The 26,370-nt window shown below is 41.1% G+C and overlaps 1 protein-coding gene across 5 annotated transcripts in view; it reads right to left on the minus strand.

Moving 5' to 3' along the window:
- The window catches only part of enox2 (ecto-NOX disulfide-thiol exchanger 2), a 154,195-nt gene that overhangs the window by 38,512 nt on the left and 89,313 nt on the right, over positions 1–26,370 (minus strand). For all 5 annotated transcript variants that reach the window (XM_035649140.2, XM_035649138.2, XM_035649141.2 and 2 more), the window contains one exon: positions 12,434–12,565. In XM_035649140.2, the coding sequence (XP_035505033.1) occupies positions 12,434–12,551 (118 nt within the window). In that variant the 5' untranslated portion in view covers positions 12,552–12,565. The remainder of the gene's footprint in view (positions 1–12,433; positions 12,566–26,370) is intronic.

Here is a 26,370-nt window from a genome sequence, read left to right on the forward strand (position 1 = left end):
AGACAAAAGCCATGTCTTGGGGAAAAAAATTCTGGAAATCATACTCCATTTTCCGCCGAGCCACAGCTCCACTGTTCCGGGGGTGAAATAGGGAAACATGCTTATGAGTTCATATGTTGTGTACTGGTGCACAGGAAACTAGATGTCAGCTCACACGGAGGACACGATCTGGTTACATCAGGGCATGGCTGGTGCAATTTTCACTGCAGTGCTGGTTTATGTTCCCCCCGGAGTGTGTGTGTGTGTTAGTGTGTGTGAGTGCATTTATCCTTGTCCATTAGGAGCCCGAGTCGCGAAGCAAACATGCAGCACAACCGTGTGTAATAGAGGGGATTTACTTCTTGCTAAGAATTTCCAGCTACAGCTACAGAGTTCTCTCATCTCCATTTTTTCCGACAATACAGCTTGAGGACATGTTTCATCAGTAACATACCATTACCCCCCCCCCCCCCCGTCAGTGTTGCTCATTATAGCGTACGCTGTAAAGTAGACACAGATGAAGATGCTGTATTTCATCCAATGTATGCATTTATGCAGTTTGATTTTGCAGGGATTTGTTGCTATGTTGCAGATGTAAATCAATACAGTGTTTCAGTATTTATTAGATCACATTGTATATTTCACAAAGTATTATGCTGGTGGATTTGACAGTTCATGCTTTAGTTTCTACCAGAGTTGAGGTTCCCCTTAACAGTAACAAAAAAAACTAAAACCGTCCCATCATTTTGTGCCTGTAACAGCTGCAGCTTTGAGGGAATGGAATCTGTAATCTAATCATCCATAATCAAAGTTATGGACGTCCTACAGTATAAGATTCCAGAGACATTTTCCTAAGTTGCTCAACGTTGCTGACTGGTCAAATATGGTAGTGTTTTCTGCAGGGTTTTTTATACAGCATGTGAAACAAAAAACAATTGCAAACACATTTTGATGTATGTTGCTGTCAATTATCAGGATGGAGCTTTTACAACTGCTGGGAAGGTGACAACGCTGCATGATTTGCAGAGGATGACAGAGCATGTGAATACAACCATCGTGAAGGAGGAGACGAAAAAAAAAAGCTAATTTGCTTAAACTTCCCCAGACTTTGACTGCAAATGAAATGTGCAGGAGGAACTTTCACCCCTGGGACAATACCTGGATGCTAATTCTCAGGAAATTTGAGTTCCTGAAAATATTTTGGTGGAAACAAACCTTTAGAAGTGCCGACACAAAACTAAGGACTGCTATGAAAGTCAGTGAGCTATGATGTGTCCTTTATTTGTGTCGACGCAAAGAACTTCAAGAACTACTTCAGACGTTCGAATCTGCAGCCTGTCAGATTTAAATAGCACGGGCTACAGATTCTCCAAAGAGAGATCAGTGCAGTCACAAGACTTCCTTAGATGTCAACCTGCACCACCTACAGGAAAGGAATGACATCCTGTCTGGACTTCAGACTTGCAAAAAATGGTTAAAGTAACTACAATACTCTTGTCCTGGTAGCTGGTAGCTTAAATAAAGTGCATGCATTGTAATGGCAATGCCCTGGTTTATAATGTTCCCTGGGTCATTTGTTGCCTGTCACCATCTACCCCCCCCCCCCTGTATGGTGTAAACTATCATAGTGGAAATGCCACAGGGGAAAAAAAAAAAGGTTAAAAAAAAATAAAAGCCAGGCCGCGGTCCAACGTTAACATTCAGAGAGATCAATGAGATTTTAAAATCAACCCTAAATAAAGTGGAATGAGGTCAATAAACAGTTGATGCCACCGAGCATCGTAACGCAACGGGGACGAGTGTGTCATCGTGGTACCTGAATCACAGTTGTGTTTCTCTAATGCTGCAACAAATCCAACGTCCAGACAGAAATGTTCTAGCAACACAGAGCCACTGTTCTCCACACACTTGACACCAGATGAAACTACATTTGCCCGCAGCATCATAACCTACACCAGACTCATCCCTTGTTCTCAACATGGCAACTGGAAGAGTTAAGCTTCTGACCAGAACGTCTCTGCATAGTGTGAACTGAACTTTTAAGCAGTAAGCTCTTTATTATACTTGACATTTGTGGCTTTTAAGATCTGAAAGTGAGCAGCAACAATAACAGCAGCAAGTAAATTCTGTCACAAGACAATATCTCGAGTACACAAAGGTTACCTCTGGGAAGTCTGGCTTCCTCCTACATTCTATAAAGACATGCGTGTAGCACTGATTCGTCCTAAATTGCCCCGTAGGTGTAAATGTGAGCATGAATGGTGGATGTTAGTCTCTATGTGTCAGCCCTGTGATTGACTGACAACCTGTTTAGGATGTGTCCCGCCTCTTGCCCCCATGGCAGCTGGGATTGGATCCAGGTCCCCGCAACCCTCAGAGGATAAGCGGTATATACAAAAATGGAAGATTAAGATGTCATGTTGAGCCTTAGGAAACCATTACCAATGTTTTAATTATTTTCTGATGATAAGTATAAAAAACAACCATTAATCAATAAAAAAAAGGGCCACAATTAAAAAAAAAATAATGTTCATGTGTAGCCTTACTTTGGTGTTTCCTGACATGGTCTTTTTTAATTTAAAAGTGGAACTGCAATTTTAAATTTGTATATGATAAAAACGAAAAAGTCTGACTGTTGATTTGAACAAAAGAAAGTATCTAAAAGATGTTGCTTCAGATGTACGAATGTGAGGGACATTTTTCAGTATTTCAGGCATCTTACAAATTACACAATTACTGTATTCAAAAAATATAATGAGCAAACTAAACACCAAACATTGAAGATGATTGTTAGCCGCAGTCCAATTTCGAGAGAAATTAGAATCTAGATAAATTACAATTTCTCTTGTATTTATTAAAGAATAACCTCTGCGGGAAAAACTGAAGTGAAATTTAAATAGTCTTCAATAATTTGAGAAATTCTGCCTTAAAGTTTTCTATTCAAACATATACATTTTGTTAGAATATTAATTCATGATGTGAAGACTTTTTGGAATCGTTTTGAAAGATACAGATAATAAAACATGTACATTGAACAGTTCAGCGGAGATGCAGCATATGCTACGAGCCAATGTGATGTGCACTCAGTGAGAGACAGGAAGAGAAGGTCTCTGACTCAGTAGAAACTCCACAGAGAGGTTTAGAGAGCACAAAGGTCCTCTTGAAGAAGAACAACAAAAGAAACCTGGTGCTGGGTCCACCCACACATGTCCATACCATCCGTTCTACCGCTCTCTCCTCTTTGAGCTGCAGTCTCCATTCTCTCCCATGTGGTAAAGATGCAATCCATAAACATCGCCCCACTAATTCCTCTCTTCTTCTTACAGTCACATGCATGATTTCACATGCACGCATACACACAAAGTTATGACACACGTTCTCCTCTCTTCTACTACTTGTTCTTTTCCATCACATATACTATTTCTTGAGGTTTGTTCAAAGTAATAATATTTAGAGCGGCCCATCAATCAGAAGGTGCATTGATTTATATATATATATATAAAGATTGTGTGATGCTCCTGGTTATTAATGTCGTCCTCCTCCTCTACCCCTCCGACTTTATTCCCCCCCCCCTCTGGCTTCCAGGGTAACTGTCCATTCTAGCAGACAGCGGCGGGTGGGGGTTTGGAGGAGTACATAGGCGGTTGCTGTGGGGCATCGCTGGATAATATTCTCTAATGAGGCGAGCTAGCCACGCCACCTGGAACCCGACCAGTGGCTCAAGTCTGCAGCACTTAATCTCTGCCAAGAGTCACCCACTTTGCATTTTCATAAGAACATCTCTGGCTTTTCCCACGACAACACTTCTCCCTCTGCAGCATCGAAATAGAAACTCCCTTCCTGTTTATAAACGTCTCCCTATTCCACTGCACCTAAATGAGAATCCACTTCCTTGTGTTGCCTTTCCAAACTCCGTCTCCTTCGTCTGACACCTCCCCACTCAAATATCCATAACAAATCTAACCTTTAACAATAACTAGCCTTCAATCTGCCACAGATTGAAATAACTGTCACAATGTCACATTTCAGTAGCCCTATAACTACTGCTCTATTTTTTGCCAGACACACTGTACATCCAGAGTAAGGGAGCCTTTGCCTCTCCACTCTGTCCGCCTACACGCAGCCAAACACCTCTGGCGTCGTACCAGTGCAGCTCCTGAGCAGTCAGCAGAAGAGGACACAGCATCCAGTACAAGAATTTGGAAAATTCTTGGACAAAAGGGCAAAGGAATGACTGTCATCGAATGAATTACCTGATATTAAGATGTGTGGGAATGAGAAGACCCTGATTCATATTGTTGTGCGTGCGTTTGTGTGTGTGTGTGTGTGTGTGTGTGTGTGTGTTGGGATGATTGGTTATGAGGCATGACATGAAGTCACTAAGTTTTCATATATTCCACTGTGGTTTTGTGCGCGCGCCTGTACAGCGATGGAGGGGGTTTGTGGAAACCGCAGGGAAGGGAAGGGAAGGGAAGGGATGGGGACGAGTGGGATGCAGCAGACAAAGGAGTGGTTGTTTACTCAGGGAACGGTCATCTGTCCCTGGAGCCTGCTTATCTTTTCTCCAGGGTGCATGAGTTTGTGTGCATTCTCATGCATAAAAATGTGCATTTAAATTAATTCTGATAAACTCGCAAATGTTTGTGTAAAAAGCTAAATGAATACCTATTGTGTGTGTGTGTGTGTGTGTGTGTGTGTGTGGGCGGCTAGCAGTTTTGGTTCGTTCCACACACTTGATTTAAAATGTCAGAAAACCAAACTCAAACAAACAAATCCATCATTCCTGTGAATATAGTCTGAATGTGGATATGCAATGCAATACAACAGCTCTGTCATGGATAATTTTCTTTTAAAAGTTTATTATGGTCAGTTTTGTTGACATTCTCACAAATGTGATAATTCAGTTGCATGTTTATAACTGAGGTCATAGTTAAGATAAGTACTTTTATTAATTTTGACACAACAGCACCAAAAAAGAAGCAGCGCAAGGGGAAACTTAGTAAAAATAAAATTACTAATCGGAATATTATAGGAAACAATATACAAATTGATATAAATTAATATTCTGTACATGCGATATGTGTACGTTGAAATGCTGACTGTTCATCTATTTGTGCAGAATGTGCCTTAATTCCAGAATTCTATCGTACAACAGTTTTCAGAATAATAGAAACACCTCTCGACACAATACAGTCCAGTACAATATCACCACTATCATCTCAATGCCACAACTCAGTATTGAATTAACACGTCTATGAAAGTGTCAACAAACACTGACACATCAAAATGAGGTTTATTTTTTCAGACTTTTATCTAAATGTTGCTTTTTCACGTCTTTCGATCAAGACCAACCGTACGGAGGAGCTGGCTGCAAATTCTACAACAGTGACACAACACTGTCAAGTTGTTATGGATAATAAAAGCCATCTTGTTGGGAGGTTTGCTATTTCCAGAGAAATGTAGGAGACGGAACTCTATAGCTGTACATCTGGTTTTGCTTATAGTCTGGACGTGCGAGAGAGAGAGAGAGAGAGAGAGAGAGAGAGAGAGAGAGAGAGAGAGAGAGAGAGAGAGAGAGGGAGGGAGGGAGGGAGAGAGAGAGAGAGAGAACACTGGTGAAGGAAACGGGGAAATACATGGTGAACGCTCCTGGAATAGGATACTCTCTCCGTCTCTCTGTTGCCCTGACAGACGTCAAAGATGTTGGAACCAGATGTCGATTCCTGCTCTTGCAATTTTTTTTCTCGCACAGTTAACACTATGTCTGGAATTTTACTCACCAGGAGTTTGGAGCTTGCTATAACCATATGACATACTTTGGTTCATGTTCATGACAGGACACGCTTTGAGCGTCTGAGGAGTCTTTGTCCTCAAACTAACACCAAAAATCCATGAAGCCATCAATGCTGTTATTGGTGTTTATCACAAGGCAACTGACGAATATTTTCCTAATCGATTAATCTGTCGATTATTTTCTCGATTAATCGATTAGTTGTTAGGTCCATAAAATGTCATAAAGTGGTGACAAATGTCAACCGTGTGTCCCAACACGCCAAGATTATGTTTTGTTTCGTCCACACACCAAAGATATTTAGTTTACTGTCATAGAGGAGCAAAGAAACCCGAAAATATTCACATTTAAAAAAGCTGTAATCCGAGAATGTTGACTTTAAAAATACGACAAAAAACTACTTGACCCGATTAATTGATTATCAAAATAGTTGGCGATTAATTTACTAATCGATTAATCAATCAACTGTTGCAGCTCTAGATTTAATTCACATTCACCCCTACCTCTGCTGGCCCATCAAATTCAGATTTTTTGAAGATAATGAAGTGTAAAAACACTACACTACACTTAATTCAGGGTCAGTGCATTACGTCTGTACACGGTCTGTCAAATAGCACCAATTTGCTGAAGCTGATACCGATAACGTACACGGCGATGACAACAATGAAAACAGCTAATCTCAGACTGCAGCCGCAGCTAGTATGAAGGCAGAGCGCACAATCAATATATCCTCCACAGACACAATGGACCCCATCATCCCCATCACAAGTGGGTCAGATTCCTTACGTTCAGCTGTGGACTGAAATCTCGCCTGCTCATCGACCTGCAGGTCCCTGGTCCCGCTGGTCGGGAGTTTACCCTGCTTGCCTCTCGCCATCATCTTTTTATGCTCCCAGGAGTCCGGACTCTGGAGGTGCACTTCTCTCCTGAGCCATTTTTAAAAGGCTGGTTCTCTTCCCCCTTTAAAAGCTACCCTGCACTTTATTCCACCAGTAGGTTACCCTGACTGTCAGGTTCATCATCCAAGCTGCCCTGTCCAATTGCTCTTCCCCTCAAACCTTGCCCAACCTCCTGCTTGCTGCCCTGGACTCTATGCAATGCGAAGGAACTGATGCTGTATGCATTATTTGGACCTAACATATTATACCGACATTTTACAGTTGGGTATCTTATGTCCGGAGGTTTTTTGGGTGGAGTGCATTAACTTGGAAGAGTTTGAGCGGGGTCAGAAACTGCTGCTGATGTTCGGCAACATGAGTCAATTTCATTCGTATAGCCCACAATCCAAAATTTCCCTCAGAGGGCATCTTCACAGCGTGCACAACCTACGACACCCTCTAGTCTGAGTTTGTCCCAGTCTGTCGACGCAGCACTGGTGGAAATGAAGGGTTGTCCGCCCAAAAACTTGAATCAGGCTCAACTTGGCGGCAACACAATGGGACGTCAAAAAGGCAAGTGTGGTATCTTGGTAGATTACCTGAGTGTTTTAAACAGTTTACTGCGCAATTGTTCCTGCCCGTGTGTAGACCAAACAGTTGGGCAGCGTTTTGGCGTCTTTAAAACACCTTTAAAGGCATTAATCAATTACTCAAACTGGACTTCCTGGATCGTATTTCCTTGTCTCGTCACTGTGTTTAATAGCTCGCCCACACCAATGCAGCCTAGTGTCGTTTCAATGCAGGGATGTTTTGGGTATGAATCCCCTTTTAGAACCTCGATTTGAAAAAGGTTAGACTCCAAAAACCAACTTTTTACATCAGGAATAGGGAGAGAGAAGGAATCCCTCTTTCAGGAGGGGCAGACATGCAATAGATGTCGACGATGCAGAGCAGATAGAATTAGCGACAGTCAAATCCCAACACGGAGAGCCAGAATGAGAATATTTATTAATAATATTGCTTGGAGAATCATTTCTAGGTGCTGCCGAGCCAAACAGAATGTATTCTGAGTCTGAGCCCTCGCTCGATATACACACTGTCTCTAATACGAACGTGTTATAATGACTTTCTAACGTACACAAGTCACTGCCCAGTCGATCTATAGAAATAAAACTGGGGCCGATGTGTATGTGCACAAGCCCTTGTGAGGCTGCAGCGTGTTGAACAGCGTTCTGTTTATCCAGCTGTCTGTCTGGATAAATCCCCTTGACTGGAGGTAGAGAAAAGACTCTGTGGTGAAGAAACACATTCTGGCCTCACAGTGGATGAAACAGAGGCGAGCTCTAATGTGTAATGAAAGCACAGGCGGTATATAAAAAAGGACATAAAGCCACATTCGGGAGTCACATGGACGTGTGCTCGCGCGCACAAACACACTCGCAGATCAAACAGGAGACGCTGCGGAAAGAGAGACACTAAATTCTCCTTTGTTGTTTAGAGGTGAAACAAACCAAAAAAAGAAGACAAACATGATGTTCAGTCATGATGGAGAATCAATATCTAATCCACCTGGACTACTTCAAAGGCAAAAGGCGCTCTTGGTACCAAGCACTGCATGACAGTATGGCACTGTAAGACATTAGGTTTAAGTGTGTGTGTGTGTGTGTGTGTGTGTGTGTGTGTGTGTGTGTTTTTTATAGCGACACAGATATTTCTAAAAGAATTCATTTGGAGTCTGGACTGACTTTGGAAAGCATTAGGAGAGCGCCTGCCTCCGCCAAGGTTAACGTCCTATCTCGCCCGGTGATGGAGAGTTAAATAATAATTTCTGGATGCGCCCGTTTATCCGGACCCGCTCCGAAATGAACTGGGTTCTTCCTTGGGTCAGGGTCGTGCCTCATTCGACCACAAAATTCAATGGAAATTAGTTCAGCAGCTTTTGAGTATGACAACCCGAAATGAAAAAATAACTTCCTTGGCAGAGGTAAAAAGAGAAGTGTGTGGATTCCATGTTTAGCACAAAGTGCTTCTTATATGTAATATTATAAAAAATGGACACATTTTGGGACGTTGTTCGGGGCCAACCATGAGTTGCATTAAATTGAGAAAAGGGGGTAAGTAAGAGAAGCAGTGATCTCTTACCACTCACACACTCCTCCCGGGGTTTAGCACGTAAAGTTCTCTTGGCTCGAGTCAAGTGAAAAATCCACGGGTGGAATACGTACGTCCTGTAGTCCTTTGAGTAATATATTTGAAATTCCTTTGGAGTGCATGGGAAAATTTACACATCAGAAGTCGTTTTCTTGTTCATTTGGGAGAGGAAAACATTGCCTCATCTTTTCAAATCAGCTTTCATTTACATTAAATAATATATATCCGTTATAATTACTTGTCAGCTGTTGGATCTAATACACCTTCGGTTTACAACATGAGCAGTGTGAGCCCAGATGAGCATTTAAGTGCGACTAAGTGCAGACTAAGTGCGTAAAGCAGCTCAGCTCTGTGAAGAGCAGACGAACAGCGTGCGTTCTAATGTAGCTCTGGGTAACGGCGGCTGACTCAGCTGTAATGGGACGTGAATGAGACGTTGGGTAATTAGGGCTGGTGAGGGCGGGAGGGGGATCAGGGAGGGAGAGAGGCAGGACGGAGAGGGAAACACCAGCTGTTTTCCGGTGATCCAAGAGACTGACTCTGATGGCTGAGGCTGTTAAGGCTTCCGGGTCCCACACTCCCATGGTAAACCCACACAGGACAACTTCATCACTTTGCCTGATTAGAGCTCTTCTCAGGGCTGGATGTGTGGATGTGTACAGACTGAGTTTTAACTGACATCTCCCCCAGCCTGCTCAGTTTGTTGCGCTGTTAAGGACAGAAAACCTGTAACATGAGGTCTGGTGAACACTGTAATTCCAACATAGCTGCACCAATCTTCAACCCAACGCTACGCTCATGTTGTGCCAGAATTACCGTAATCGCCAGCGTCAGACTTGTTTATGGTGTTCACTTCATCATCCGAGTTGTAATCACGTCGAGGGGAAACTCCGAGACTGGGAAAAGGATCCATCGAGGTATTTAAGGCATATTTTAGAGGATATTTTTCTGATATTCCAAACATATGGGAATCTTTCCCATCTTCAGTGGTGGAGGTATTACGCAGATATTTTTCCCCCAGTAAAAGTGGCAATAGCAAAGATTAGAAATGATCTGTTACTATTGACACATTCAATGCTTTACTTAAGTAGAAATTACATAACTATGAGAGTCAAGGTTTAGTTCTACTAATTAGCTTCGAAATAGTATGTTTATCAAATTACTGGATTACAATTATCAGTGCATTAGTATTTATATATCCCTTTAATATTTCAGCTACAACTACAGATAGTGAAAATACAAAAAGTACAAATTTCCCTCGATATGCAGATGAATAGAAATATTGACACACACACACACACACACACACACACACACACACACACACACACACACACACACACACACACACACACACACACACACACACACACACACACACACACACACACACACACACACACACACACACACACACACACACACACACACACACACACACACACACACACACACACACACACACACACACACACACACACACACAGCTGGTTGTATGTTTGACCGGAGGCCAGAGCTGGCGGTGAGTCTAATTAAGTGTAAGAGCAGTTTGATTGACCTCATAAAACACAGGTGCACCCAGTAACATCATTTATTACTGTTTTCCATTAATATGTGCCAGCGTAAGGGCTCTGGCGTTGATGACGCTGGATCACTCACTGGAATGGCTTAATAACACACTGAGCCATTATTTATGTTATTAGTTACACCTGTTTCCTCTGATGAAAAGTCAGAAACTCTGCTGTAGAAAAAAAATCCAAAATCCAAAATCTCTTTTAGTACTACTTCATCTGAAATAGCGCCTCTTGAGTGAATGTGTGTCCAGTCTCCATCTTCATCTCTACCATTAGTAGTTCAGTTCCTCCGCTCCCCTCGAGCTCTGCTACCACTTGTGCCTCCTCTTTTAGTGGAGGGGCTTTTGTTTACCCTGCTTGATATATGCCAGGCCTGAGAGAGAGAGAGGAGATGTGTGTGTGTGTGTGTGTGTGTGTGTGTGTGTGTGTGTGTGTGTGTGTGTGTGTGTGCGAGCGAGAAGTCTGTGTGCTTCCTTTAATATTTCTCGAAGAGTGCATTTGGAATACTGTTCATCTGTACACGCACGCACACACACCTCGCATATTTCAAATATGAAAGTGCATTTCAGCTAAGAAGTGGGAAGTGATTTATAAAAGGCTTTAGGGAAAGGCTTTCTACTGAGGAGGGAGAAAAGACTTGGCAGAATAACTCTTCAGAGACGGCAAGTGGGAGGGGGCTGCCCAACGTAATGTTATAGATAGCAGAGGAATCGGTGAGGCTGAATACTATATTGGCGGATCAGAATACAGTAGCTCAACCTTATGCCTACAAAATGCTCCTTGAGGTTTTTATAACTGAATAAAAATGACTGAAATGTCGTTGTTTTTTAACCACATCGTTCCAAACAATGCCATTAAATTCTATCATTTTTGTCATTGCTGACAAGATATGAATGTACTGGTTTTGGTTCGGCGAAGCTGATGTGGTTTGTAGTAAAATCTTCATTATTGATTGGAGAAAAATAATTAATCGGTAATAATAATAATTATTATCAATAATAATAAAAAATAAATAAATGGTGAAATGTATTGGGTGTTTTTATTCCCCTATCACTGTAACTTGGTGAGGACAAGCAGAGTCTACAGAGCGTCCAAGTGTCAGTGTCAACAAGGGAACTTGCATTTCATCCAAATCTATATCAAACAGCAGAGAGAGATATACAGTGGGTTTGATTTACCAACTCCAGTAAATCTTGACAGTCAACCTTGAAAAAAGGTTGAAAACAGCATCAGCGACTTTTCATTAATCCCAAATGATACTGTATTGAGTCCTATCAGCCTCTTTCTGACATAGCATGCTCGTCTGTGTACAGTACAGCAGTACAGTACAGTAGTACAGTATGCCTTCCGAAGACTGATTACAGTATCACACTCCCAGCTTGGTGACTCTAAAATACTGAATGAGCAGCACAAACTCATGGAAGAATCACTTCTATATCCCTAAATGCAAATATTCTACACTCCTGAAGGCTAATTCAGTTAATAAAGAAAGCATTGCTAATTAACAAACTCTCCACTTCACATGTCTCTTTTTTCCCCTTCAAATCCAGCCTTGCTCACAAAGAAAAGGTCCTGTTCCTTCTCTAATTGACAGAATTAAGATGTTCTATTTTAGACACAAGAAGACAACCAGCCCCTTCAGATACAACTAAATTCCGTTTAGTTGTTCAATAATTTTTTAGATAACCAACACTCACTTTAACACATTAAAAGGGAAAAAAGCCATTAAAAAAGACGATTGTAACCAGAAAGACCAAAATTATAATTATGGGAATCTAATGCTAAAGTTTTGAAGTGAATACTCTACATCAATGTTACATTATTATAGAAAGATGCAAAATTCTTTCAAATAATGAATAATGAGATAGCATGATCAACTTTCTGCCCTTACAACATCTGTGTAGAAATTTGGTAAAGATGTCTGTAAACGAATACATAATTCCTATAGCTATCGCACATAATTATTACAGTACCATGTCTTTGCCAGTAAAATATTGAAAATAAAACAGACGTTTTTTTGTTGTCGGTGTTAATGTGATGATGTTTGTGCAGTGTGGTACCTGGCATGAGTGGCTGTCCAGTCATTCCGATGGGAGGCATCCCCAGGTTGTTCATGGCGGTAGCCCAGGCGTTGGGGTCTGACATGGGCATTGTTATTGAGTTGGAGTCCATAGCCATGTTACAGATCCCTTCTGCAGAAAGATACAAAAAAATATATAAATATAATATCAGGATACCAGGTCATGCCGGATGAGGTAGAGGATTGTTTTTAAAAAGAGTGGTGCTGTCGCGGCATCTCCAGACGCCTTCTCTCTGGAAATCTTCCCTTTGAGTCGCTGTTCTGTCTCAGAGGAGAAGAGAGTGGAGGCCACCGTGACCTTGAAGTCAGTCCGAGACCACAGTGATTTCAATCACACTGTCATTTGAAACTACTCAACCTGATGTCACCAGCCTGGCCTCTTTATGTCTTATTGACCTGCATTCAGAAGCCACTGGAGAAGCAGTGCAAATGAATGAACCATCACAAAAATGTTGAATCTTGCTCACAAGGTAAAGAGTAGATTAAATTATAAGAGTGGATTCATACTCCACCAACCAGTTTACGTCCATCGTCTGTCCAGATGTATAGAATATGTGAAGTGCAGAGGTTGCCGGAGTTTATTAAAAGGCATGCTATCATAATAAGTGTATGATTGATTGAGTTATGGCTGAAATGTTTTGTGAGGTCAGTGACCTTTAACTGCTAAATTCATAGCATGGATGTTCATCCTCAAGGCCAAGAGAACTTTTTTGAAGGGATTCCCTTGAGGCTTATTTTGTGAGGTCTTGTGGCCTTGAACTTTGACCTTCGGCCATCAAAATATAATCAGTTTGTCCTTGAGTTCAAGTGAATGTTTATACCAAATTTGAAAAATTCCCTCAAGGCATTTTCCGAGATATTGTGAACATGAGAGTGGGATGGACGGAAGCGCAGACAACCCAATAAAACAATGCCTCCGGCCACGGCTGTCGCCAGTGCTGCAGAGACATAACAATACAAAATAAAAACCAGATTATCATGGCACAGAGCACAAATGCTGATGCTAAACCTTTGAAAAGTTTGAGAAACTTAGCACGACAGATACAAACACACACACACACATCATCTGAAACTCACAACCCCAGACTCATGGTTTTCTGCCAAGTGTTGCATGATAAAGCAAACAACATTAGATCCCCATAAAAAAAACAGCCTGCAGTAAAGTCAACGTGAGCACATCATACATCCACGAGCGGCTCCTTCTCCCCATCTGCAGTCTATTTCACAGCTCTAAATGCTCTTTAATTCTCTCCTCTGCCCGACCTCTTTCTCTCTGACGTACCCGTAAATTGCTGTGACTGCCGGCTGAGCCGAGCTGCCCTCTCCTCTCCCGATGCCGGCGCTAAAACTACTGTTGATAATGAGAGGCTCTGCACCCCTCGCACACTTCACACCTCAGAGGGTCCGTGGCAGGGCCCGCTGCGGAGATAACACTCTCAGCCCCGCGCCTACAAACGTGTGCACGTGTCTGTCTGCACAACAGCGGCCACAGTGTACCGGTAGTGTTGGTTCCGACACAGCTGGCGACGTGTAATAATTCTGTTTGCCTCTTTGCTTCCCTCTCTGAGCTGCTAATTTTAGAGCTTTCTGCTGTTGCTGCCATAGAGAGGCCTGATAAAACCGCCTGTGTCTGTGTGTCGCCGTGATAATGCTGCAGACGGAGGCTTTCGCTGGCTTGTTAACCGACACAATCCTATTAAGCGCCGACACGTTCGAGGACCTAAAATTAAGGAAGGGAGGAGAGGTGTGGATGGATAAGCACTCAGTTTGACAGTCGGAATATGTCCTCTTTCTTGGCAAGTAAGAGAACAACAATTAGAGCTGGGGACAAATAAATATGTTGCTGATATTGTGTACAGTTGCTATGATATGTTGATGAATGGATTAGTGGATCGACAGAAAAAAAGATTTTGTTGATAGTGACTCCTAAAGCACCAGCTGTGACGGTTATTGTATCTTTATACACTGATATTTAGGCATTTACATTAAAACATTACAATCACATCTGACACTTTCACTTTCGATAACATGTTTTTCAACTAAAAAGACTATCGATAAAGGTCCTAAAAATGACCATCACAATTTCCCACAATTCACTAAGACATCATTAAATTAGCTTCATTGGTCCAACTATTAGCCAAAAAGTAAAATGCCAAACTGGCGAGCTGCAACTAGCAAACACTTGATATTGGAGCTAAATAACATGAATGATTTTTAAAGTTGGTGATTCAATTTTGGCTGATTGGCAAATGAATGACTAAACGTTTCAGCAATAATTTAATTATCTTTTTCAAATATCAACCAGTGCAAGAGACATTTATTCCAACAAATAAATTGTTTCTCAATTGAATCTCCAGAAAATGAACTATATTGCCATTTGCACTTATGCTATCCATGCTGCTCAACCTTATTACTTCAACTCAAAAAATCCATATTTCCATCTGCTCTCCCGTCTAATCAGCTGAGTTGTGAGGGGAAACACAAGGCGGCCGTGGTTGATGGGAAACCGCTGCACAGGTCAAAGACATTTAAAGAAAACTCATTTCTGTCCCTCAATAGAGAGCCGAATACTTATTGATTGTGTGGCTCACTGCCAAAGCCTCGTGTATTTGACTGGATGGGTCAAAGATGTTGAAGTGTACAGTGGGGGCCGGGTTAAGTTAACTCCGCTATAGCAGCCTTCTGACCCACAGTCTGCATTGCAGTCATATACTCTGTAGTTCATATTCCCGGCCTGCATCGCCTCAACCGCAATCCTTTGTCTCAACTTGCACACGCTCTTTCCTCCGTGAATCAATTCGACTTTTCGGGCTTGCAGCTCTGAGCGTCAATCATTGAGGGCTTTTGATTTTTGTGCGTCAAAGTGACCTTGAGGGCAGGAGTCAGCCCTGGCTCCCCTTAAATGAACCATCCCACACCAGAGCATCAATATATAGAGCTGTGGGAGGAATAGCAAACAGCGGCTGAAAAAGCAACACAGGGATACATGCTCGTGCAAGGACACAGCTGACATAAGTTAACCTTGCCAGACAGGAGGAAGAGCAGCCAGGAACAACACTACTGCCGATGGATGGAAGCAATGTTGGTAAATGTTTTTAAATGAAAACATGGAATGAAAAGTACCCAGCATTTAATTATTTGTATTTCAAGGTCAGAGAAAGTTAAAAATCAATTGTGACAAGAGAAAAAATAAGCCAAATCATTTTCAGCTGTTGGCTCAATTTAACTTGAGCTCATAGAAATGCCACATCAAATTATATAAACAAAACAGTCTAATCATGTGTAGCCAAGACCTAATGAGACGGAGACCCAAAAGCAGAGCTCTGTAGACCTGAGCTTAATATACTTAAGTCTGGTTGAGCCTGGCTAGATTTAAATACAGCTACAGGCTGAGGCCATGTTTAGCTCTTCTAATGGGATGTCTATATTAGAGTTTCCAAATGTAGTGTGGTTTTCATCACAAAACCAACAGACTAATTGTGAAAATAAAACAGTGCACAGAGTATTAGTATTAGTATTCATGAAGCGCCATCACAAAATGTAACATTGAGGTCATGCAGTTATTCAGAATGTGACGTTTGACAATAGATGGGACAATGGGATGATATACATTTCTGGTCCTCCAAATTACCTGAAATTATTTGTCAATTGACAGAATCTCAAATTCTGATAAACTATGCCAAGGTTCCATCTTCTCAAATGTAAATAATTGACGTTTTTTTTCTTCTTCTTTACTTTTAATATATTTTGTCAGTCAAAACAAGTAATATGAATAAGTCAACTACCATTTTCTGATTGATTAATCAAGAATATATCAGACAGCGTGAGGGAAATTAAAATGCAACAGGGACAATAGGTTTAAAAATGCATGATGAAAAGGAAACAAGTACTAATGGGCATGCTGTTGTGAAAATCCACACCAGTATGACCACGATACATTTCTGTGTGGACATTGCCCATATCAATTAAAGCAACAGCAATTTTGGTTCAGCTGGGGTCCACCCCAAGCACAAAGCCGTCCTGATACTCGGTCTCTGAGGGCTGCAAACAGCTTTAGGCTTCCCTAAAAGCTCCCCCAGGAGGCAGATAGGAAATTAAGTCATTTTAAGGCCCATTGGCCGTATGCTCAAACGGCAAGCAGAGAGACGCCAGGGGCCATTTAGCCTAAAATGCACATGGTTTTAACAGCTAACTACAGGTTTATTACAGCCTCTGGAGAGCCGGGTCGAGAGGGAGCTAAAAAGATGCGGGACGGAGGCGAAAGGAGAGCAAAAAGGCCATTTAGCAGATAGATGTGATGCTGACGAGTCAAAATGAAAAGTAGAAGCAGAAAAATGAGAGCTACCTCGTATTGAACTTCGAGCATTGCAGCAAAGAAAATAGCAGCGTTTTGATGAGAGTCATTACCACAGAGACCCGGAGCGGCAAAAAAGAAGGAAAATTATTGTGTAGTATAATGGCATTGCTGAACACATTGTGGTCGAGCAGACAGATGAGTGTAATTAGGTTTCAATGCATGTTCTCCGACCGAAGGCAAACCCCCACAAAAGTCGAAGTAATTGTTGCCTACGTTCTTATTGTAAAAACACAGCATCCATAAGGATGGATGGAAGGATGTGTGACATGTCCATAGACAGCACATAGTAGGAAAAAAAGCTGTCAGTGCAAAATAGGCCTGTTTCTTTGTGGGGCTTGTGTGAGTATGGTCGGGAGGCCAGAAGACCTCCTTTCAAGGTCATCTGGAAAAATAAGTCTCATCTCAATTTGAGAAGAACCTAAGAACATTAAGATAAGATGTGCAGTATGTGTCAGTAGTACATTTTGTACAACTTTACCTCTAATCAATCATAAAACCCAGGAATGAGCTTGTGAAGATCCCTATATTATTTTTCAATTGCTGATGTCTCTAATCTACACATCTAAGCATGCGCATACACGCGCACACACACGCACACACCGATGGACTGTCTGTTTAATAATGTATGCCTGCCCTTCTCTCCGCTTCTTTGATCTGTTAATTATGATAAAACTGGTAGGGGTCTGGTGATTAGTGGTGGCACAGTAAAGAATGTGCAGAGAATTTTACTACATCACGTCTAATTTAGTACCAGGGAACAGGACGACAAAATGAAGATGTGAAGATGACAGAAGAGGCCTGAAGACAGCCTGGCCCCATGAGGAAATAGAATAAAAAAGCAGAAGTCCCTCATTTATTTTTCTGATCATCTTGATGAATTCTGACATATAAGACCGTTAACAAGAGTAGAGTTCAGGTGGGCTGACAGCGAAACAGGCACGTACCCTGTGTCACACCTCATCATGTACTTGTTGGTTGTTGCAGGTGGAAAAGCAAAATGTTAAACACTTGAAGTTCAATTCACAAGGGATTCCCTCCGCAGGAGCGGGTGTGGAATAAAAGCATTCTTTGTAATTCAGTCGCAGTTCCATACAGCATCGTGATCAACGTGAACTTCTAGAACAAGAAGTGGTCTGTAAAAGACATAGACATTCTGCTGGATGACTCACAAAAGCAAATGCCATTCTACCATGGCCTACCCGCTGGGGTCAATCCCAGTCTCTGAGGGTTTTTGCTAATCTGTCAATGAGATTAGCAAAAAACATTTCCACTTCCTCCACAAATTTTACGATGAGCTGATAAATAAAAAGTTAGCCGAGCAGCTCCTTTGGTGGATTATAATCACTGATCCACTTTTTAAAATAAAAAGAGATAAAATAAAAAAAAACATCAGGTAATAGCGACTGTAATTATTACCAGGGCAGGGGTGAAAAATAACCCACATAAGAGTTCCCAATAGGATTATAATAACTGACCAGTGCAGGTAATGTTAGAATCACCCCAGCCTCCCTAAAGACAGTTATTATGTCTGAAATGACCTTTAGGCTGGAGAAATCCGGCCGGGAAGCACAATTTTCTAACTCAGATTTGAGACATTTTTCTGCTCATATTTCTTACAGACACGATTCTTAGGACCTTGTCAGTTATAATAGGCAAACAATACTGCGACATGCCAAAAATGTGTTAACCATCAGATACCGTTTCGTTCCTTTAACACTTCCGGACGCAATAAGCCACTGTGGTAAATCCATTCGTGCTTTATTGATAGACTGATGGTTGTCCGGAATAATTACTACTAAAATTACCAATCTTGCTATATAACATTACAGGCAACGGAGGACTAACAATGAGCAATACTGCACCTGACCGTAACATAATTTCTGGAACTATAGAGGAGTGATGGCTTTATACTATAGTCGAATATTTCATTACCCTCAAAACTTGAAACAATCTCAGGCATTTCCTGCACAGAGAATTTAAATGGGGGCAGGGCCGTCTTCATATTCTCAGCTGCCTTAAAGATCCGATCATGTTGCACAGCCCAGGCCCCAAAAAAGTGGAAAACAGCTGCATGCAGATAGCAGTGTTCACTGCAATTATATTGCAAAGATGTATTGGAAAAACTAAACTAGACCAAATCCAACGGCAGAGGTGACTGAGACGCCTACAAAATTGCTACAAGAGTGATGCATATCTGACCCACATTACAGTTCAATCAGGTGCTCACGCTCATGAAGACTTGGCTACATGCAACAGTCATGATTATTATCCCGCTGAGTCACGAGTGGACAAAAAAAGTACTCGCTCCACAAAAAGTCAATTATTCTGACCCAGAGAGACCATCGCCAAAAGATGATGAATTACAGTCTTTACTTGATCCGCGATTAATAAATCATTGGTATGGATTTAAAGGAGACCTGTCAGTCTTTAACTGATCAATGGAGAGCACACCAGTCACGAAAAATAAACACCAAATCAAACTGCCAGTCACCAACAAACGATCGGCGGCATTGAAACGGTAAGTCAAGCAAGCGGGATAGCAATGCGTAAAGTGTATGGACTTGGGATGCCGCGTTGTGGACATTTTTCCAACCGGTGCTACCTCGCATTTGAAAAGAAAATCCGTTTCGCTGCAGGCTGCCTCACTCTTGCGGTGCACATTAAAGATCTCCAACTAAGTGTTTTGCGCCGTTGCTTCATTGTACTGTCGGGCTCTGTGCAGCGCTCAGCACTGCTGTCACCCACTCGCTCCCTTAAACACTTACTGTCGGTGAGCCGGTGGAGCTTCGTCACATATTCGCCGTGTCCTTTGACACCAAACCCTCCCAATTCTCGTCTCTTCTCGTCATGTGACTCTCCTGCTGCACGGACCAGGCACTTTCACTTTCAGATCATATGGGCAGCGTAAGACTGACTATTAAAAACTAGTATTTTACAAATTAGAGATTGTTTATTTGATGAAATTTAGGTTTTACATAAGTTTTATGTGTGTGAAAAAAATTACACAGACAGGGCAGGTAGGAAAATGATCTTATTGGTATATGCCTGAACACCGTGTAACACTGGTAACACCAACTACTGTGGCAACTCTAGTATTAACGACCTATCCTTGATTACAATGTAATCATTTAAAAATACTTTTATTCAACCTCTTTGGCATTATTAACCAAGCTTTCTGTCTCTGAGCAAAGAGGTGGCGCAGGGGCAAATATTCCCCCACCACTGCAGCGTCAGTGTTTATATTAAACATGATAAAATCATCCTCACATTAATACATTTCAACAAATGATCCACATTAAGAGGGATTTAATAATAATTGCAACATAATATAACCAGCAAATTAAAGCAGCTCTCTCATGACGACTACAATCTTTGCTCAGCGAGAACTAAATGCCTAATTTCAGCTCCCTAAATGAGTTTGAGTTCTCCGTTTGAAATGGCCAAATGCTGACAGTTGCCTCCATAAAAACACACTGCAAGATAAGACTCAGCTGAGAAGTAAAGACAATGCAATGCAACAGCAGAGCATACGCAAGCGCTGCAGAGCCATAAACTCCCCGATTGCACAAAAGCTTTCTTGAACTAAGAATTTTCAGTTTTTAAAAATATGTATTTTTTTAAAAAGACAAAGAAGCAGAGGGGAAATCAGCATTTATCTCACTGAGGAAGAAGACATCCCTGGCCAGATTAGTTATAGTAAACAACCTCACATTTCTATTGCCTTATCAGGAGCTATTTTTATACAAATGGATCAGAGGCACTTGTGTGCGTGTCAATGTTGTCAAGGATGAACATTCGTTCCTGGACAGGAGCATGACTCTTCCCCTTCCTTATCGGGCTGAGTGAGGTGACAGACAAGAACAGAAGAGATTACTCCCATATGGGGGTGGACGAGTGGGGGAGGGGGTGTTGAGTTGAGGTTGTCTGTGAAAATTGAGGCTGCATCCATACCACCGCATTTTCATTTTCATACTGAAGCGATCTCCGATCTTAGTGTGGATGTAGCCCCATGATACAACAAACAGGGCCTGGCTACATAGTGAAACTGGCGTTTTGCGAACACCCACTTCTAAAATGATTAAAATTTGAATGATTCGATTAGATGCTTTGAAAAAAATCAAACCTTCAATGTTGTTGACTTGTGGTTTCCATTTATACCAATGTTATATTCTGACTGCTCAGAATAACTGAAGCTGGCGACTCTTCACCTTTCAAGCAAGAAGGACAAGAACATGCTCTCATCTCTGCTGCAGAACCAGTGTAACGACGCCTTTACCCGAGTCATAGCAAGTAACGGCACCAATTCATCTACGGCTTTTTCCACTACTTGCCGGTGACGGCCACCATGTAATAACCCCTAGGATCGTGCTTATACTCTATATGATCCTCGTTGTCCCACCGACTCCAGCTGCCCAACTGTGCACAGCTAGAAAACACACAGCCGACAGTGAGGGTGCAGTTAAAATTCATATAATAGTGAGTATTGTTATTGCTAAAATAGCTCGACATTCTCGTGACATTATCTCAGTAGAGAGACGGTCTGACATCTCCCAAGGAAAAACGGATGGAAAAAATAGATAGATGTTGGTTTCTTCTTCTTCTTCTTGAGATAAAAAGTTGAATCCAGCGTATATATTCTACAATTTCTCCTCCTTCATCCCCCAAAACGCACTAGGTTTATTGGAATGTCTCTCATTTAACCATCAATACTAACAACATGCTTAACTGAGGCAGTGAAATCGACAAGCAGGACAATGACTGCATGACTGGGATGCAGGAGCTAACCGAGTGTACCATTGATCTTAATGATGTGGCAAACAGCTCCTGAGATGTTCACTCCAGACTGACCGTTTGCCTAATTACAGAGAAGTTGATTAATGTCCTGTATTTGTCACACCTGGGTGAAAAAATGCAGTAGAAAAAAAGAAAAAAAATGTTTGGCTTATTAATTTGAACATGCACAATGAATCACTGAGGCATCACATAATATAAAGCTCTATTGTCATTCGCTGGCTTATCCATTTTAAACATGCACAAAGAGCCAGTGAAGCACCACATAACACTGCACGAAGCTCGAACACAATATACGCTTCCTCGCCATTTCTTTCCAAATACCTATCTGACATTTACACTGTATCCAATAATAATAAAAAAAAATCCTATAGATCTCATTACGGAGCAGAAGAAATTGCTTCTCATTTTTATGTGCAAATGATGTACAGCATCTATTTCACTGTACTGGAGGGGGGAGATGAGCGACAGTGGTGGAGAATATGAATCTGAAATATTTATTTTTATTATGGCTAAGCTGTCACATGAGTAAATACTGATTTGTGAGGAGGCAATCTAATACACGGTGTGGTACAGATGTGAGGAAACAGACTCTATTAACAGAACAATCTACAGAGGGGGAGAAGAAATAGGACATTTTATCATTCAAAGTCTGCTGGGCAAAAGAGAAAAAAACAAATTGGCTTTGAATCCTAAAGAACCAGAGACATTAATTTAGCTGATGCACATAAAGTGAGTGCATGAAAACACACTGCTATAACCAGATGAACTATGTCTAATCCAGAGTGCATTTACCTCACAAGCAACCAGGGATCAATAAAGGATCATTTTTGTTTATTAGACAGCTCGCGCAGACAAGTCTGAAATTAGCCTCAACACAGTGAACCTCATCAGTGTTTGTCTTGACAGAATGAGCAGCGGGATCCAGAAGAGCAAGAATTGTATGCGTGCACTTTGAAAACCCAAAGATATCAGTTTACCATCACATAAAATAAAAATATGAAAGTAATTCTCACAATCTAGGAGCTAAAACATCATCATTTTTCTTTTGCTTAAATAAAAATAATGTGATAAACTTTTAGGAGAAAGCGAAAATGACTTTTATTAAAAAAAACAAAAAAACGGTAAGTGTCACTTGAGCAAATTTCCCTTCCTCTGTTTCTACTGGGCTTTACCTTGGACAGTTTTCATTTCCTTTGTTTTGTTTTATCAATTACATTTGGTCACTGAATAAGTATGACAGCGATGTCGTGATGTTCTGAAGTTTTTTTTGTTGCATCCATAAATCTGCTAACAAGAGACTATTGTGCAACTTGCAATGTTAGTGTGTACTGTTGAGACTATGTTGTCCAACTTGAAAGATTTAATGACTATTCATGGCATTACACAAGCAGAGCATTTCTGCAAGACTGATCCTGCGAGTGCTCTGTTTCTCTACAAATGCAGGGAAATGGCTTTAAGCACGGCTTTCTTATACTTCGCCATTTTCCAGAGATAATGCGTTTGGTTGGTTTATTTTACGAGAATATTGCATATCTTTTTGTAATGTATTTTCTCTTTCTCTTCCTACACTGAAGGCGTTTAGGCTGGAGAATCTCTAACAGACATTTCAGGAAAATGTGGTACATGGCCACCCAAACGTGTGCAGCACAGTTCAAGTAAAATGATCAACATGTCAAAAGGAGCCCATTCATTTCTTGTAGAGCTGAGCAATCAGGGAAACTCAGCCAATTGGAAAAGGTCCAAAAACAACTTGAGCCATTCACCGTGTTCAGACACATGATGTTGTTCCTGTTGACCAGGCTCGGTGGCACTGTGGCCTGGACTGTCATTTTGTGTGTGTGTGTGTGTGTGTGTGTGTGTGTGTGTGTGTGTACGTGTGTTGTGGCCCAGTGGCTTAAAAAAAAAACACCAACAGTTTTGGTGCAGATCATCTGGGTTGACAGGGATCAATGTGACAACCACGCAGGCAGTCATAGATCACTTATTGCTAAATGGTGCCAGTGCTCCAACACAGATTTTAGGACTCAAGGACACTTTTTATATTTCCTTTAAGTACACAAAACACATGAAAAGTGTGCAAAATTGAACTCAAGAAGAACATGTCAACTCAAAATCATAATATTCTAAAATTCTGTAACACATTTGGTCAAACATTAAGTTTAAACATGCTCCTGTGATGTGACCATTAAAAACGTATTACAACTTTAAGCATGCTAATTAGAATGGAAATGGGACTGAGCTCCTCTTGAGAAGTCACTGGGGGAAAGTCCCGCAGCGTTTTCAACAAAGTGGATAATTCCACTGCAGAATGACAGCAAGTAGAATGTACATGTCGTAATAGAATTGATAAATCCACAGGGTGACAGACTTTCGAGTGAGCTAATCTATTGAGACTCCAAACCTCGGTGATGAACCAGAAATGTCATGGTAGTGAATTTAGATATACACGGATGTTAATTTAACACGACAGCCAGGGTCACATATATGATATATTAATCTAACTGTCTCTCATCCATTATGCATAATCTCAGAATGCGACTTTTTATAAGCAATTCACATTACTTTTTCAGCTCACCTCAATCACACAAATCAAACTACAGTAAAACAACCAACAGGCAGAACAAAAGTTTCTTACAGGTGTAACATGCACTTCTGAAGTTGATATCAAAGGGAATTCAATTCCACAAGGTACCCAAACTGCGCTAGTACAATTAGTTTCCAATAAAAACAGATGCAGTGCAACACATACTTCATTTATACCACTGAGAAAACATTCAATACTTCAGTATCTACTGCTCCTCTCACAGATTCAGTGGTGGACCAGGGGAGACTGAATGCACCCGTTTAATGAGTTGCACTCAAGTCAGGGTTTTCGTAAAGGATATGAATTAACATGATGGGCAGATATGAGGGAAAAAAGAAATAAATAGCCTGTAACAGGCAGCAAAAATATATTGCCCTCATTGCTCCTCTTCTATCATCCGAGTAGAGTCAATCTCATTTCAATCAGACACCAAACAAGTACAATATTCATTACTGAAAGGAATCTCAGGGTTCACCTAATGGGGAAAGACAAATACGATAGTTGCTCCAATATAGCTTCTGTTCTGCAGTCTATCTGCATAATATTCAATCTGCATGGTGTCCCGAAGACCCTGATGCACCCTGTCGTGTTTTCAATCTAGTTGGCTGATGACGGCCTGAATGATAGACACACTCAAAAAAATGAGACTTTTGGTATTCAATAAAAGTCAGCGGTGATGGTCTTTGTGTCAGGTGAGGTAGGCTCTCTCCTCTATGAAGCACTATATGAAATTCAATGGTCATGTGTCCAGTCAAAATATCCAATAATTTAAGTAGAAGCTAAGTGCAACAACCCAGAGAGGAACAAGCACTGACAAACATGGCCGGTGTCATGAAAACTGCCAATTTCCAAAAGTGCCAACAATGTGTCTGTTTAGGTTGAAATTTTACCAGGGAGATTTGTTTAACTACATATCTCTTTTTCACAGTGTTTTTTATGGTTTAAATGTCAATCATCAAATTATTACAAGAGAGTAATACTGCTAAGATTACAACTACAACGACTAATAATACACAAATATACTTTATGTAAAAACATACAAAATGTACAGCAAGTCAACCTTGTTATTTATTGATTGGCTCAGTCCTTCATAATTCATCTGCAAAAGTCTCTCATGACTGAAGCACAACGCCAAACCCACAGAAAACAAGGACGAAGGATCAATTAAAGTTTTGGGAGCTTTGCTCGCCATCTGAGGATGGATCTGAAGATGGATCAGATGGTGAATTGGACGAGGAAACTCAATGGAAAGCCTCCAGTTTCAGGGCAAAAACATTGCATCATATCCAAACTGTACTATAGACTGTATAACAGAGCCAGTTAAATCAAAACCCAACATCTGTGCAATATAATTGATCCCACATGTAATGTCAAGCAGAGAATCCATTTTCAAACATAAATCCTTCTCTGTGCTCGGTCCTGTGAGAGGTTAGTGCTCTCCAATTCAACTTACAAGAGGGACAAGCATTGTTGGACTGAACGTTAGGCCCACTGCTATGTATTTGGAAACCTCAGTGTCGGTGTGGAGATGTGGAATTTAAATCTGACTTAACTCCTCGGTGCATTAATTTCAACCTTTAAAAGTAAACTCCACTATAAGGGAAGACTTAGAACGGGGATGTCATAGACAAATCTACAGCCGTTCCCCTAAAGATCCACAGGACGAAATCTCTAGAGTGACCAAAGCATGCATTTCTAGTAAATAATAAGAAATCTAACAACATACCAAGCAACCAGGGGAAGATCTTTATTAGATGACTGACTGTTAGAACAAAGATGATAGCGCAGATAGAAAATGGAGAACCCACACAATGCCGATTCAATCAAATACACATTTTGCCTCATAGTGCGTAATAATTTGTACATGGTGTGACACCCTCCAGCTTAACCCTCTACTCAAGTGAGGAACATCAACAAAAAACATTTTAACAAGGTATTAAAAAAAGATAAATATTGAAATACAACATTGTATTTCATACGTTAAGCTGAATCTTTGAGACTTGCTGCCAGATGGTAAAATACTTGAGCTGAATGTTTTCAGAACTGTATATAATCCAAACAGCCTGTGTCCAGTTGGTAGCCTTGTTGTTGCTGTCTAACAAGTAGTCACTACACAACCAAATCCTTGTTTAGTAAAATAGACTCAAATTGAATGTGTCTATTGATGCCTGAAGGACAGCTT

This window comes from Scophthalmus maximus, chromosome 9 (genome assembly GCF_022379125.1).
Source record: "Scophthalmus maximus strain ysfricsl-2021 chromosome 9, ASM2237912v1, whole genome shotgun sequence".
Lineage (NCBI taxonomy): Eukaryota > Metazoa > Chordata > Actinopteri > Pleuronectiformes > Scophthalmidae > Scophthalmus > Scophthalmus maximus.